An 18,013-nucleotide genomic window follows, 5' to 3' on the forward strand; every position below is an offset into this window, starting at 1 on the left:
GAAAATAAAGACATGTCTGTCATCATAAAGAATTTTTAAATAGTTACATGAAAACACCATAAACAAAGGCAAATACAACAGTCAAATGAGACTGGGACACTTTCCCTCCAAAACATGACAAATTGTTCATATTTCTAACATACAAAGAGCTCTAAGAAAAAGATAACAGGCAATTTGCAACAGATAAAAATGCAGATTACACTAAAACATGAAAAGATGCCCTCAGAGAAAACACAAATTAGAACAAAATTGAATACCACATTTTAAATCACCAGATTGATAATATTTTTAAAAAGTAACATCAAATGCTGGGAGAATGTAAAATGCTTCAATCTTTTGGGAATGTAACTGGTAGCTATATGTTAAGTTAAAGTTTAAAAGAATATATTAAAAAGTATAAAACATATAAACATTTTGTCCCGGCAATCCCACTTTTGGAAGTCTATTTTATAAAAATAAATAAATCAGTACTTATGTATGGCTATTTGCCAGAGTAAATAGTAGTTTGGAGGGCAAAAAAGCAAAAACAGTCTTGTAATCTATCTATTAGGGAATGGTAGAACAATTTATGGAAAAGCCATACTATGAAATCTTACTTGGCTATCCGTAGGAAAAAATAATTAGTCTATACCATATATCAACTAACCTAGAGTAGTATTAAGGGCCTGAGAAATGTGTTCGTATGATCCTGGTTTGTAAAAATAAAAAGGAAAAAAACCCATATACATTTGTGATTATGTTTATGTAAACGGGTACAAGTATGGAAAAGAGAATGAGAAGATATAATGTAGGCAGTTAACACTGGCTACTTTAAGGCCACAAAACAAAGGAAGTTAAGGACATTTAACATTTTTTTTCTCTTTCTATATATACATATATTTTTGGCGGCTGGCCAGTATGGGGATCAAACCCCGGACCCTGGTGTTATCAGCATCACATTCTAACCAACTGAGCAAACCAGCCAGCCCATTTTCTGTATATATTAATTTAAATGTTTGTATTCTAACTATAATCTTTTTTTTTTTTTTTTTTTTTTGGTGACCGGTAAGGGGATTGCAACCCTTGGTGTGGTGTCGCCCACACTGCGCTCAGCCAGTGAGCGCACCAGCCATCCTTATATAGGATCTGAACCCGCGGCCGCGGCGCTCCCAGCGCCGCACTCTCCTGAGTGAGCCACGGGGCCGGCCCCTAGCTATAATCTTTATTGTCACAATAAAACCACAAAAGCTCTTTTCATTTAGAGGGAGAAGGAGGTTTCTTTATCTCTTTGCAGGTGAAATTATAAAGATGGAAAGAGAAGTTTATAATTTGCCAAAAATCAACATTGGAGCAAATATCAGGATAATTATAAAGAGTCAATACTAGAAGACAGTTTGATAAAGCAGAAGAAAACAGCAGAACTGCTTCTATTAGTGACATTGCAAATGGTATTTTACCACAATGAAAGTTAAGCTAATAAGGGGCTAGCTCGTTAGCTCAGCTAATTAGAACATGGTGTTATAACACCAAGATCAAGGCTTTGGATCCCCATACCAGCCAGCAAAAAAACAAAAAACAAAAAACAAACAAACAAAAAAACAAACTTAAGCTAATCACATCTAAATGTGAGCAATATATGGGTGGGGAACCACTAGAACCTACTTCTCTTGCCCACTGAATAAGAACAGAAAACACGAGAGTAGGACTTCTCACAATCATCTCATGAACTGTGTATATGTTGCTATTAAATAAATAAATAAATAACTTCAAATGGGTAATTTTGGTTTTTATCACTATTAAAAAAGTTGTTTCAAACCACTGCTGACAGAAAGGACACAAGAACATGCATGGAAAGATATCCCATGCTCTTGGATTGGAAGAATCAACATTGTGAAAATGTCCATACTACCCAGAGTGATATACAAATTCAATGCAATCCCCATCAGAATTCCAATGACATTTTTCTCAGAAATGGAAAAAACTATCCAGATATTTATATGGAATAACAAAAAGACCATGTATAGCTAAAGCAATTCTGAGCAAAAAAATAAAAGCTGGAGGCATAACACTACCTGACTTTATACTACAAAGCTATAATAACTAAAACAGCATGGTACTGGCATAAAAACAGACATCCTTATTCAATGGAATAGAACAGAGAATCCAGAAATCAACTCACACACCCAAAGCCATCCGAACTTTGACAAAGGCACCAAGCCTATACACTGGGGAAAGGACTGCCTTTTCAGCAAATGGTGCTGGGATAACTGGATATCCATATGCAGGAGAATGAAACTAGACCCATACCTCTCATCATATACCAAAATCAACTCAAAATGGATTAAAGAATTAAACATCCTGAAACAATAAAACTTTTTTTTTTAGGACTGGGCTTCTTTAGAAGTAGGACTGGGCACAGACTTCTTGAGTATGACCCCCCAAAGCACAGGCAACCAAAGGAAAAATAAACAAACGGGATTATATCAAACTAAAAAGCTTCGGCACAGCAAAAGAAACAATTAACAGAGTGAAAAGACAACCAACAGAGTGGGAGAAAATATTTGCAAAATATACATCCGAAAAAGGATTAATATCCAGAATATACAAGGAACTCAAACAACTTTACAACAAAAAAAAAAGTAACCCAATTAAAAAATGGACAAAAGAGCTAAATAGGCATTTCTCAAAGGAAGATACATGAATGGCCAACAGTCACATGAAAAAATGCTCAACATCACTCAGCATTCGGGAAATGCAAATCAAAACCACACTGAGATACCATCTCACTCCAGTTAGGATGGCTAATATCCAAAAGACTGTGAATGAAAAATGCTGGCGAGGTTGAGGAGAAAAAGGAACTCCCATACATTGGTGGTGGGACTGCAAAATGGTGCAACCTCTATGGAAAATGGTATGGAGGTTCCTCAAACAATTGCAGATAGATCTACCATATGACCCAGCTATCCCACTGCTGGGAATATACCCAGAGGAATGGAAATCATCAAGTCAAAGGTATACCTGTTCTCTAGTGTTCACTGCAACACTATTTACAATAGCCAAGAGTTGGAACCAGCCCAAATGTCCATCATCAGATGAGTGGATATGGAAACTATGGTATATCTACACAATGGAATACTACTCTGCTAGAAAAAAGAATGAAATACTACCATTCACAGCAACATGGATGGACTTAGAGAAAATTATATTAAGTAAAACAAGTCAGGCACAGAAAGAGAAATATCACATGTTCTCACTTATTTGTGGGAGCTAAAAATAAATAAATAAAGAAGGCACAACAATTACAATTCCTTGAAGTTGATACCACAAGCGAACAGAAAGGAGGTTGTTGGGAGGGAGGGGGAAAGGGAGGAGGGAGGGAGGTTTTGGTAATGGGCCACAATAATCAACCACATTGTATACTGACAAAATAAAATAAAATAAAATAAAAGTTGTTTCTTAAAACACTTTACAAGAATGTTCATTTAAATTGTTACTTACACAAGGCCAGGAAAGTGTGCTTTGAATTCATCAAGACCAAGACTCTTCTTAGCAAGTCCTTGTTCATAATATAGTTTTTGATGTGATATGTGTGATGCTCCACACAAAATGTAAGTAACTCTAAAATTAAGGCAAGTAGCTGTGCTGTTTGATAATTATCTATAAAAGAAAGTCATCTTATAAAAATTAAATATTGTAAAACATCTAAACAGAGAATAAATAAAGCTTACATCCTATATTATATTCTAAGGCTCTTATTTGTATAAAATATTTAGTAATATTAATAGGAAGAAAAACTCAATAAAAATCTACAAATGTGATAATAAAAACTTCACTGCACTGAGGGTTTCTTGGTAATGTTTTCTTAGTAAGTGCTATCATTAAAAATATTAACGAATCTATAAAAGGGTCTATAGTGAAGAGGAAATACCTCACAATTTTTGCCTAAAGTGGCTCAATGCAAAATTCCCAAGAACAACCAATATGTTTTCTTTAAAGACATCCTTAAGGAAAAGAATATTTTTGACTATTTGAATATCAAATGAAAAATATTACATCAAGATTTTTAAACAATTTTTAAGTATCAACTCATGATACCACAAAGAGAGGCCTACTAGCTTTGTTCTGCCCCCTCAAGAGACTTTGGTTATACATTCACGGAAAGATTTTGAATTGCTTCCTGAATTTTAATATATGTCAAGGGCTAATATGGTTATCCACCCCTATTATAAATGCTTCAGGCAAGGAAATATTAAACTGTGAGGAAATTATGGAATCAAAGCCTTATAGATAATTTATACCGTCCAGTACAACTATTTACCCAAGAAGATTATATACACATACTCTGTGAACTAAAAGGCTGTTGGGAATAAATCAGCACTCCTTTTAATAACAGAATGGTCATCAAATACACAAAATACAATGGTTTCAAAGACCATTTCTACTTTAAACACACATAGAGTTTTATTTGCTCCAGACTAATTTCTGTAACAGCCAGCATCACAGCCAAAATTTGAACTAGTACCTAACCACTAAAAACAATTTCTCTCTGTTTCTCATTAAACAAATGTCTTATTTTCATTTTCCTAAATTAGGACAAGATATTTCTCATATCTCTAACTAACCCAATCTCTGAACAGCCTCTTTATTTGAAAATATCTCTCTCCTGGAGCTGTGAAGCCTGGTAGAGAAGGTGGGATGTTAGGTGCACACAGCATATGTATCAATGCCAAAAGGCCCATACCTGGTAGAGCAACAGTGTTTAGGCTCAGATTCATGAACAATAAGCATTAACATTGTCATGATGAACACTAGTTCCTTACTAACTGGTCTTAGTTTACTCGATTTCAAAAATAAGAACTAAATCCTCAACTTTTAGACAATCCCTTCTCAAAACTATGTCAGAAACCAAGCTGTAAATTTACAGAAAAAAAAAAAAAACCCCAAATACTCCAACCTGCTTTCCATCTTCTATGTGGAGAACGTGGAATTTTTTCTACTCTTAAGACTTTCTTTTTATGTTGAAATAAGAGTATGCTTTTCATAGCTTCGCATAAATGCATTATACTCTGAGTAGGAAAAAGCTTACAATTTGCAGGAGTTCATAAAATATAAACTTTTACTTACCAGGACAAATTGTGTTGTTTTTGTTAGATCCAACTATATTATCTAATAAGAAAAAATTAAAATCAACTACTTCAGTAATATTATCTCACGTTTCCCTAGTATTTTATAATATACAAAGTATGTCTTCAATCATAATCGCCTTTTACTCTCATAAAAACCAAGAGCTGGTTGTTTCAAACATCATATCTCTACCGGTGATCTTTTTACAGGATTGGCTGCAGATGTGGAATTATTAAAACACAATATAGCAAAAATATTCTGATAAAAAATGTGAGATTACAACCACAGAAATAACTGATATATCTTCTTTCACCTTCTCTTATTCATCATCTAACAATTAGGACATGTCTCTGCATCTCATTTTTAAAAACAGGAAATACAGGAGTTTTTAAAACTCCAGAAAAACACATATGTTAACAATGTGTTTATGCTTTGAATTAAAAAAAAGGTAGGGCATTATAAATAAGTTCTCATTTCCAAGCACACATCCTAGAGTACATCTAGACACATGTGCATAGGGAAACACAAGAATGTATACTAGAGCATTATTTGTAATAGCAAAAAGCTAGGAAAAAATGTGTATTAAAAGCAGAATGGAGGGCTGGCTCGGGAGAGTGCAGCGCTTGGGAGTGCAGTGGCGCTCCCGCCGCGGGTTTGGATCCTATATAGGAATGGCCAGTGCCCTCACTGGCTGAGCGCGGTGCGGGCGTCACCAAGCCAAGGGTTGCGATCCCCTTACCGGTCACAAAAAGACAAAAAAAAAAAAAAAAGCAGAATGGTTAAGTTACAGCATATTCACCTGAGAGACTACTATGCAGGAGTTAAAAATAAAAAAGAACTCTAGGTATCAATATGAATAGATCTCAAAACCAGCACTGAATAAAAAGAGAAAATAAATAATAATATATATTAGAAGTACATTCATATCAATTTTGAAAATATAAAAAAGAAAATAATAAAAAAATGAAAATATAAAAAATAATACCATATTATATACATCATCATAATATACGCAGATATAGGAGAAAGTCCGAATTTTGCACATCTTTAGGGATGAGGGGAGTGGGGGTAGGGTGGGAATGAGAATGTGAAGGGGTACATAAGAAACTCCAACTATATTTGAATGTTTTTTCTTTTTAAAAAATCTGAAAAAAAATATGGGAAGTTAGCTTTGATAACAGCAACAGGGTGTCTGTTTTACTATTATCTATATATTTCTGTATGCTGGAAGTGTTTTATTTTAAAATGAACATTAAAAATGCATGACTTTACTTTACAAAATGGAACCATTGTGCAATAAAACCTTCTTTGATGTACTTTTTTACCTATTCAACTTTGTATTTTTGAGAATTATTCTGCTGATACTTTGAAATTCAATTATTCAAACTGCTATATAGTACTCCATTATATGAACCCACCACACTTTATTGATTTTCCTACTACAAACAATGCAGCAATATTCTTGTACCTGCCATGCATACGCACAAACATTCCCTAGGGTATACACTCAGGAACAGAATTGGTGGTCTTACACAGGGTATGCCCATGTTACAACTTTATTAGTTTTGTAAACATTCTTTTAACTGAATTCCTATTAATTGACGCATCTGATTAACCAACATTCTCAGACAGCGGGTAATGTTCTAATATGCACCTACATATTTCTGATTTCACCAGTTAAGCTGTATGCGTATCAAAGTTGTTTATGCTAGCATGAATTATGGTAGTATGATAACATAATTTAAATATTGCAGACATAAAATTTACATAATTTAAATATTGCAGACATAAAATTTAAGAGGAACTATAATATGGCTAAGTAGAATACAGTAGAACTCAATTAAAAATTGCTGCCAAATTAGATATACACAACTATGAAAACCTGGAGGGATAAACATAAACCCACAATAGGATTCTGCACTCAGACTTCTTCAAAAGTGTCTTTAGGTTCTCATTCCACTTTAATAGAGTGAAACTAGAAACTTCAGCTGATAAATTATACAAGAAATGTGAAAATGCAATAAAAAATACATAATTAAAAAAGACTTGCCCCTGTATATTGGCATATGATTGTGCATTTAGAGGTAAAAAATGTCTAAAGAGTTTATGGGTTTTTTTCTTTTAAACCATTCTCTGCTTTAACCAACTTTTTTGATTAACCAATCAATTTCTGATCCTGATGTTGTGAAACAGAGCTTTTACTGCCAAACTGCTTTTCAAAATAATGCTTTCCTTGGATTGTCTAATGCAGGCAATGCTCCTATTCTAGATATCAATTCTAACAACTTTGGGGACAATCTCCTCCTTTGCTAAGTGTCTACATCTCTCTTCCTTAGCATGTAATACTTTTTGCCACATTTTCTTTATCATTCTCTTCCACAGACACTAAAAAATAAGAAAAACCATGACTTTACATTGCAGTTTAAATTTTTCAGTAGTAACTTCCCTGTCATATAAAGCGCCAAGTAAATAGTCTGTTTGTTTTAGTATTTATTTCACCTTTCTTTAAAAACAGAAATCATAAGCAGATAAATAGGAGATCCTACCCTTTTCACATTTGTCTTCTGATGTATTGGTCAAAAGTGGTGCTGTGAGAACATGCATACAATGGTTGTAGAAGAAATTTAGAAATTCACTTTTTTCAGTTTTCTGTAAAATATAGAATTTTAAAAAAGAATACTTTATTACCTTTGTAATTAATAAAAAATCTCCAAGAATTAGCAGTACAGGTCACATACAAACAACAGATACTTTAAGATACTGTGAAAGAACCAAAAACTAGTTATATACTGTGAAAAAAATTTAAAAAATAGTTATATTCACTTAAATCTTATTTCTGCAGAACTGAAAATCAAGTCTATTTCATATTATACGTTAATAATAAAAATGAAAGGAAGAAAAAGACAAGGTAGCATCATAAAAAGTTTTTCCAAGGAAAATTATTCAGAACAATTTTTTTTTCTAAATGCAATGAAGAACCAATCAATCTACTGAACAAAATGATGACTATAATTAATAGCAATTTTCAAGTGTGTAATACTTTGTTAAGACAGTAGATTTTAAGTGCTCTCACCACAAATAACCACGCGAGGTAAAAAACATACACAGAAAACACAAACAAAACATGAGTCAGAACAACATGCATAATAAACATCACTGTTGGCACAGTGTATTAAGTTTTTTCCCAAGAACTCAAAGAACTTTATAAAATTCTCTCATATTTAATAATAATAATAAAAAAACATTCAAATATGAAAAAGAATATTTAAATATATTTTTGAAGAACAACTAAAAATTTTGTTTTGGTTTTTCTTTTTTTTGGAGTAAACATTTTAAAAAAGGGGAGGAGAGAACCAATCAAGCCATGTAATAGCAACTTAACTGCTTAAATCTGCAACCCCAGATTTTACTACCTATCCAAGTTAGAAAGACCACTGAAACAATTTATGGAGCCACTAGATGAAATATAGATCTATTTTAAAAATTTTAAGCTTATCACTTGGAAAATAATACCTTCTGATTTTTTGCCACTATTCTTTATACAGTTGGGTCCACAAACTTGCAATGATTTAAACATTATGTACATATTTTCCAATTATAAGGGAATTTTAAAAAGGGGAAAATATCCCTCTATATTGGGATAGCCACTATTAATATTCTGGAATACTTAATCCTTAAATCCTTTTTTATAATTTACTATGCAGTTGAAATCATTCAGTATATACTAATTTTTTTGAATGATAAAACCATATAACTTAAAATTTACCCTTTTTAAGTGTACAGTTCAGTAGCATTAAATATATTCACACTGTTGTGTATTAAGTTTTAAGAAGTTAACATATGACCATGGGCTGGTTGGATAATTCACTTGGGACAGCACAGTGCTGATAACACCAAGGCCAAGGGTTCAGATCCCCTTGTCAACCAGCCACCAAAAAAAAAAAAAAAAAAAAAAAAAAAAAAAAAAAAAAAACAGGCAAAGGGACATAAACTGAATTTCTAACATTTTACTAAGATTTCAACAGATTACAATTTTGTATTTTGCTGCAAATGACCTGCTATAAGAATATCATTACTACTTGAATACCAAATGTACAAAAAATCAAGCATTTGTTGTTTCTCAAAATTTTATTATAAAACCATTTAAAACTGACTAGGCCAAAACATTTTGATCTCAGGATAATTTCTCACATTTGTTGTAGCCAGCATGTTCTCTGGATCAATTAGAGTACGAAGAAGTCCCATTAACTGAACAGCACCCCCTAGCTCAGGATCAGTATCACAGATCATCTGTTCAATTACTACATTAATAAGAAGGATATCCTGGAAAAAAAAAAAGTTTCCATTAGGCCTGGTTTGAATATAAGATAAATACTCTAATTGAAAGAACAAAATCAGAATCATATAGAGAAGAAACAAAGAATGAAAGAGCTTATTTAAGCTTTTTTCTTCCTAATGCTTTTCAAAGTTCTATAAATATACTATAGTGGGGGGGGGGGGAAGCAAAGTATATCCGAACCTATAGGGAAGTGGAAAACAAAATCACTTACTAGTTATTTTTATTCACTGGAGGTTCTAACAGATTCTCATACTAGCTTTCAGCCTCAGGCATGAATTTAGAGATTGACTAAACAAGCAAGATCAGATACCATGTGACCCGAAAAACACAGATTATCTCAGCCTCTAATTAAAAAACCCTTCCTAGCAAAAAAATAATAAAAAACAACCCAGTACACAACTCTTCATAGGAGGTAAATGGTTGAACACTGTGGTAAAATATCTAATGTCAATTAGATTGTTACATTAATAACATGTTCCTGGGTCTTAATGCAATAAGCTACAAAGCAGCTTGCAGATACAAAATTTATTTGCATTCTGCCTGTATTTTTTAAAAGAAGAAATCCCTAAGCATTAAAGTAGGACAAAAAGTGATTGTTCAAGCCAAAGAAAAATTCATCAACTCAGTAGAATTGAGAATATGTTTATTATTGGGGGGAAAAGGTGGTAAATGAAGATGAACTAAGGGAACTGAATGGAATCAAGATAAATGTCTTAAATTGGGAGACTTCTGTAGCAAAGTCTTGGTATAAAGCACCTTTTGCTACTGTTTGTTTTGTTAGCCCCTTCCAAACTTTTGGGTACTGTGTTATCTGAAACTATTTCCCTGTGAAGGTATTTGTGATCATAAATGCAATGAAGAACCAACCAAACCATGTCATAGCAACTTAACTGCTTAAAACTGTAACCCTATCTTCTACTATCTTTCAAAGTTGAACACAAATGAATCAATTCTATCATGGCATTAGAAACAGAATGAATTTTTTCAAAGAGGACCTAATGAAATAAAATTCATAGCTTGATTATTAAACCCAGACACAAGATCCCATATTTATCCACTTCTGTTTCTTATTCTGGCATGTTTAGCAAAGCATATAAGATACTACAAAAAAGTAAAGAAAGCCAATGAGCTTTCTTCAGACTAGTGCTATGGTATTTACTTACTTTGAATTTATGTCAATGTGTACAACTTGGACTCTACCAGTTAGTTAAGACCTCAAATAATTTGCTGAATTATATATAATCCTCTAACATATACCCATTCACTTAAAAACTAGGCAAAAAAATCACAAATGATGAATTTAAATTACATCCAAAAAAGATAGTGGCAAGAAAGACTTCTTAAGATATAGTTCAAACACTGAAATGTCGTTTTAACATATACTCTTTAAACTTTTTATTCTTGTCTTTTCTCTCAAATAGTTTCTCATAAATCCAGCTTCTTCTTCTTCTTCTTTTTTTTTTTTTAAAGATGACCGGTAAGGGGATCTTAACCCTTGACTTGGTGTTGTCAGCACCACGCTCAGCCAGTGAGCGAACCGGCCATCCATATATGGGATCCGAACCCGGGGCCTTGGTGTTATCAGCACCGCACTCTCCCGAGTGAGCCACGGGCCGGCCCTCCAGCTTCTGTAAGTATCAATGGCAAAACTCTGCGGTTCTATAAGCAAACATAAAAGGGGAAAGACCTGTGTTGACTGACAGTCCCATGATTTGGTGACTTGTGGAAGTGAAAAAAAGATATATTTCATGGTGAAACAGAAAGCTAGAGGCAGCTACAGCTTTTTCAGGAGATAAGAACAGCACTTTCTCAAAGACCTTCTTTAAAAATCTTCTGCCAGACAAAGTTATAAGCACCACTGAATCTTATTCTTTAGAACTTTTTCAAGCCACCCAAATTTGAGATAGGAAGAGCACAGTGGTTAGTAGGTAAAAGGAAATCTTCAGGCTTAAAGATTATGCTTAGATAAGATCTTTAGAATCCAAAAGCAAATACTAAAGAAGTCTACTAAATAGTTGAGGGAGCTTAAATGTCAAGTAAGCTTCATAATAAGCAATAAACTGAGATCGTTTAATCTCTAAAACCACCACCAGAGAATTCACACCACAGGAAGTAGGCTACAAAGGCTATTCAAGCTCTCAAGGAAAGGCATCTTCCATTGCCTACCTCAGGTGCAGCCACAGCTGGGAAGGAACTGGGGCTTTGGAAGACAACAGGCAAGAGAGATTCTTCCAAGATCAGAACCGGGTAGGGGGGGCAGGGAGTGGGACCTGCCAATTTGGTTATCAAGGACCTCTAGGGACAAGGAACCATGCTACTCCAATCTAACAAATATTTGACAGACCAGTGCATCATGGATGTCAACGAATGCTTGCTGTATGTATATTTTCTCTTTTTCCAAACAAAAATATTTAATTGTGGTGATGTGGGCAGACAAATTATGTTTTGAAATATCAGGAGCCTTATCTAGACCCGAAGAAGAGGACTACACATTACCCAGATATTCTGGACCTGGCACTGGATGCAGAGGTAAATGAGACTTGATTTGTCTCCCTCGGACATCAGGCAGCTATAGAGACACTGTGGCTGATACCACCAGATGCCAACCTAGTCCCTGTTCTCTTTTTCCCTGGCTAGCAGACCCAAATTTTGTTCAGAGAGGTAATGCACTCAGCTAAAACACTGTACTTACCAGCTTACTTTGCAGTGAAAGGTAGCCACATAACTCACTTTTGGCCAAAGAATTTTCAGTAAAAATTTCTAAGTGGAACCTCCAGGAAATTTCTTTAAAATGAAAAGCTATCTAGCTCTTCCCATTTATTTGCCTTCTGTCTTTTCTCTTCTTCCTGCCTAATGGTGAAACAGCAATCTTGCAACCTTGAAGTAACAGACATAAAAAGCAGAAGAACCTTACATGACTGACTCAAAAGATGGAGCTTTTGGCATCATGGAGCTGTTTACTGATTTATTGTGAAATAAATAAAACAAAACCATTATTAGGTAAAACTATTTTAGGTTGGTTTTTCTGACATGTGCAGCCAAATATGATATATTAATTCCTTATTTTTCTCTTTCAGCCTTTCTTCTGTCACATGTCAGCCCTTCCTTCTCCAGCTATCTGTCTTCCACAATGCCATCAGAACTATTCTTCTAAAATACAAATTTGATCAAAATATTCCTTCACTTAGAAGGGCTACAGATAAAAGACCCACACGTTAGACTGGTAGGACAGATAGTAAATATTCTAGCCCTGTGCTGCTCAATAGGATAACCACATGCCATAAAAGATTATTTAAATTAAAATTAGCAATTCAGTTCTTCAGCCATAATTGCTACAGTTTAAGCGCTTAGCAGCCACAGGTAGCAAGTGGCTACATTATTGAATGGCACGGAATGAACATTTCCATCATTATAAAAATCGGACAGCACTCTTCTAGCCTATCATTACAGCTCCACTGTGGAAGAAGGGAAGAGAAAAAAATCAGGGAAGTGTGCCTTAGACAAAGAGGAAAAAAAGAGGCAGGAAAAAAGGGGACAGAGGTGGAATTCCCAGAATAATAACACAAACTTCTACATTCAATGGTATAAAACCTTCCAGATAAGATGTTTCAAAACCTTTCTGTCAAATGAGTCTATCTTTTAATGTTCTGAAGTCTCACTGAGACATGAATAATTAAGAAAATGTACAAAAGATATGAATCCATAAACTGCCCAATACTGAATAAGAGCCAGTCATTTGCAATAAAATTTGCTTTGAAAACAAAAGTCAAATCAGACTTCCGCTTCAGGCCAAGATGAAGTGACAAGAACTGGATTTACCCTTCTACCTGATACAACCAAGAAAAGGACAAAATACATGCAAATACAGTTGGTGAGACACCAGACCTCAGCCAATGAAAGACACTGAGAGGGGAAATAAATGAAATGAGCTGTCTGATACATAATAGCTTCCATTATTACTATAAAATTATGGGATTCTGCCAAACTAAGTAAAAATCAACTCCTAAAATACTGGAATTAACCACAGATCTAGAGATTATGCTGCAAAGAAAAGTATGGAATGGCAAAATATTCTTATCCCAGAGGTACTCAGCTCAGAAAACAATTGAAATTAGTCTATTACAATGTATTACTAAATTCACTCAAAAGTAGTAATATGCGCTCAGAAACAATGACCGAATAGCTCCTAAGCAATATAATGAATGCTTGAACACATATCTGTAGAGTAGGCATAAAGCAAATCTACTTGACAGGGCCATGCAGTTTCAAATACTGACCTTGCAAAGGACAGCAAATTTTCCCCAGGCTATGTAGTCTCTGTTGTAAGATAAAGAATTGTAACACAGCAAGGTTGCTGGCTCAAAGATAGACAGGTTACTGATTGATATGTAAAGATACAGGGATATTGCTGTAAGAAGAGAATGTTTGCTAAAATCAAGCTTTAGTTAGTGGATTGACTTAATGGCATGTTACCAGCTTCTATTGTTAAACTTGTTAAACAGCACTTAGCAAAAACCCCACCTGTGTTCTCTTCCTGTAACTTCATGGTCTGAAGAATAAATGCGGGAAGAGAACCCCAATTTGTGGTTAATTTCCCAAATGGAAGGAATGCCTTGCTCTTGAGGGTTCTGCAAGATTAACCCCTTTTTGAGGCTTCTCACTGCTCAGAACAGATGGGCTTTGAGTAATCTTTGGCAGCTCCATCACCCAGGGGAAAAGGGGTGACAAATCCATGGGAGGCAAAGCAACACATATCAATGAACTAAAAACATTATCAGGAACTAAGCTAGCTGCAAGGCATGTTTCATTTCTTAGTTAACAAAATACAGCAAGCCTGGTGAGCAGAAACAGCAGCTAACTCAAAAGATTTAGTCTCTAACGCAAGTACTACCAATAACTAGCTTGCTAAGTGACCTTAATAACTCTTGCATGTCTGTTTCTCCATTAGTACAATGAGCAGAATAGAACAGAAGATCACTGAGGTTTAACCGCTCTTTAAAAAATAAGGACTCATAATCCCAATGCTATTATCATATCTAAAAAATTAAATTATTAATCTATTCTTAAATGAGAAAATACCTGCCAAAATAATACCTGCATTATTTATCAAGTCAGATTCTGTAATAACTTTTACTGAATGTTTCAAAGGCCATTAACACAATAGTATGTGCAATATGTGCCATAACAAAAGACAAACAAAAAGACAACAATTATTGCTACATCACCTCTTCCAGCTTGGACAGAAACAATAATTATAGCAAAAAAAGTTAATATTTCCTGTGTCTTAACACATGATTTAATATTGTAATCCATGTTGCTAAAACCAAATGTGCTCCACAGAGTAGAAGAAAAAGTTCGAACTTAGAGCATTTATTTTAAAAGGGCATCAAAATATCAACTACTCCCTAAATATACTGGTAAGTTATTTTCTTTTTTCTTCTTAAAGGTCACCACCAGCCCAATATAGAATTCAGCATGTAGAACCCTTAATTTTGAAAAATTACAAAAAAAATTTAATCATCTCTTGTGGGCTAACAATTATTTTGAGACAACAAAATTTTTAAAATTGTTAGATCTCACAAAATTCAGGAAAATGAAAAACCTTGAAAACTGTGATTATAAGAAAAGAGAAACTGAGAAAGGGATTTTTCACAATGAAAAATCAATAACTGCTTCTCTAAGTCTTATGCATCAATTAAACAAGGAATTATTTCTAATGAAAACAGAAATCAAAGCTTAAAGAGTTAGTATCCTAAAAGTTAATCACTTACATGGCCTAAGAGATTCACGGTAATTTTATAATGAATGCTTTTAATCACACGCATCACTGAGGATAGAGCAATACGAGTTTTAATTTCAAAGTTATCTTTTGTAAAGGGTGGCACTTAGATAAGAGTATCAACAGTAAGGTTATAGAATGATTAATAAACTAGGTATTTCTTTAAAGTCAGATTTAGCATCACTAGATTTTTTTTTTTAAAGTAAAATATTACTTCTCTATTACCTAAACTATAGCATTAGCCTAAATTAATTCTAAAATAAAATTGCTTTAGAAAAAAAAATGGAAACAATTAACAAAGATAAAAAGTACAAATCTAAATAGAAATTACAAGACTAAACACAAAACACATAAAACAACTATAATTTAACAGTAACTCATGCAAGAATCAAATCGAAATTGGAAATCAAAAACCTTCCTTAAGAAGGGACATAACTTAAACTTAGAGGAGTTTAGAAAAATGGGGGGAGACATAATTATATTTCAGTTATCTCCTACTGAATAAAATATTTTTAATATAAGAAAAAGTACTTAAATTACAGCTGTATGTTCATCTTGTCCTTAAAATAGTTTAAAGGGAAAGTTTAAGTATTTCCGTAGTGGGAAAACACAACATTGGTCTCATTTTTATCTTTCATTCCCACTTAGAAAAATTTTTTTGAACAAATGAAAGCAATTTCTTAGTTATACTAGGTAAGTACCTAACCTGTAGATCTCTCAAGGGCTTGAAATTACATTAGTATTTGAAATTTTTTAAGACCAATATTTAAGAATCTTATTCTAACTTAACTCAATTTTGGTTTGAATATGTTTTTTTCTTTATAATGAGCAAATCAATTGCCAGATACTCTGAGTTTGCCAAAGTCACAACTGATAAAAAAGATTAAGATCACGGTCGTGCTTTTTCTCTCAAATGTATGTAAACACTACTCTACAGGTAATTCACACAGAATGGAAGCATTATTACTTACGTCATCACTCTGTTGGGCTTCCTGCATTACAAATTCTCGGACCATAGATGGACTAAACTCTACTAGATAAGAAAATATATCTGTAGCAGCTGATCTGACTTGCAAATCATCCATGCCCTGATAAAAAGGAAAAGTAGGTCACTTAGAGACTGTTAACAGAAGTTATTCTCACATCCCCCTTTCTCTCCCAAATCCATGAACTACCTACCTCTCAACTTTTTGGATTAAGATGTTGTATATAACCTCGCCATCCTTTTCTTCCTTTCTTTTTTATAAATATTAAAAGTTTTAGGCAGCTCAATGATTAGTTTCTGCTGGTTTTTTACCACCATAAAGAAATATTCAGAAAATTTAAATATAAGAATCAGCACAGGATCATAAAGTAACGCTTTAAAGAGAGTGTAAAAAATCTGAGATTTATTTAAATATACGCAAAAATTTGAATGACGTCTCCTAGCTAAGGCTTCAAAGCCTTCCAAAAGTTGTCTTTTGTCCTGGATTTGCTGAGGTTACTCTCTAATAACTGATGTGACTTGCCTAACAGAGGATGCCTTTAAGAATACTTTTTTACCCTTTTCCACAACTTAGTTTTCTAAGACAGTAATCCTGAATGCTTTCTCCTCCAACACATGAAGAATGCATGATTAATAAGTTACAAAATCTTAGGTAATTCTGAAAACATTCCCTGACCCAGCCGTTCTCAAAGTGTGGTCCAGGGAAGCCTGGTGAGGGGTCTAACACCCTCAGTTGATCATAAGTACAGTAGGGTCTTCCAGAGGCTATATAACATGTGCTACCACAAGAAATTAATGGAGCTTTCATTCCCTTAAAGCCATATTATATACAAGTGACTACATATTGATATTATAAATTAAATTAATAAAAATCTGAAAAATGAAAACATTCTTGTAGTATTCAATATCAAGTGAATGATAAACTAAATTACAGAATTCAATTTGCTTTACTGTAATAAATACTTTCTCATCTACAATCTAAACTTATTACAAAAAAATGAAAAGAAACTGTATAATTACCATTACAATTTCAAGAGCAGGAAGAATTCCCAATTTTGCCAAAGTTTTGAAAAATGCATCCCTGTTTTGAGGTTGTAATGTCTGAGAAAATGCACAAAATTCCTTGAAAAAATTAACCTGTAAAGTTAGAAATTATAGTGAGAAGTTGATAAACATAAAAATGAACTTGCAGGACACACTATAATATGATCTACCAGTGTGGGAGATCCTTCTGAAGGATCTCATCTTTTCAGAGTATACTGGTTCCTTAAAACCTACATTTAAAAAATATTAAAAACTAGCACCCCATTCAAAGTAAATCTTGCACTATTTCTCAAACACTGACCAATTAACTCTCTAAAGACATTCAGTGTAAAAATATGAACACATTTTCACCATTCTATAATAAACGATGGCTGGGTTCCCAGAGAGCCCTCAAAAACATGATAAATTTTAAGAATTGAAAAGGACATCAGAAATTCCATAGTCTAAAACTCTAATTTTACCAATGAGAAAACTGAATAGGCTAGTAATAACTATACTGAAGATGACTTGGATGGTTTTAAGCTGGCAATCTTTCATTATTTTGCAAAATTTCCAAAATCTGAGCATAACGTTTGATAAAACAGCAAACATCTGATAAACAGCAATCACTATTTTCTTCCCTAAAACATGGTTTTATCTAAAAAAAAAAAAAAATGCTTATGAACACAAAAACAAAAAAATTTTCAAAGAATTAAATTATTTATCATTCGCTTATTCAAGAATTCTCCTTACCTCTTGTTTAAAAAGAAAAACATCTCTATAA

At 33.5% G+C, this 18,013-nt stretch overlaps 1 protein-coding gene across 5 annotated transcripts in view; it reads right to left on the reverse strand.

Moving 5' to 3' along the window:
- Positions 1-18,013, reverse strand: part of PPP4R3B (protein phosphatase 4 regulatory subunit 3B) — a 116,794-nt gene that overhangs the window by 74,259 nt on the left and 24,522 nt on the right. For 2 of the 5 annotated variants that reach the window (XM_063078014.1, XM_063078013.1), the window contains exons 6-11: positions 17,227-17,343; positions 16,193-16,309; positions 9,295-9,426; positions 7,650-7,752; positions 5,104-5,145; positions 3,478-3,636 (exon numbers count right to left, since the gene is read on the reverse strand). In XM_063078014.1, the coding sequence (XP_062934084.1) occupies positions 3,478-3,636; positions 5,104-5,145; positions 7,650-7,752; positions 9,295-9,426; positions 16,193-16,309; positions 17,227-17,343 (670 nt within the window). The remainder of the gene's footprint in view (positions 1-3,477; positions 3,637-5,103; positions 5,146-7,649; positions 7,753-9,294; positions 9,427-16,192; positions 16,310-17,226; positions 17,344-18,013) is intronic. The other 3 variants (XM_063078016.1, XM_063078015.1, XM_063078017.1) reach the window with 3 other exon arrangements.

The sequence above is a fragment of the Cynocephalus volans genome, chromosome 14, assembly GCF_027409185.1.
Source record: "Cynocephalus volans isolate mCynVol1 chromosome 14, mCynVol1.pri, whole genome shotgun sequence".
In the NCBI taxonomy this organism is placed as follows: domain Eukaryota; kingdom Metazoa; phylum Chordata; class Mammalia; order Dermoptera; family Cynocephalidae; genus Cynocephalus; species Cynocephalus volans.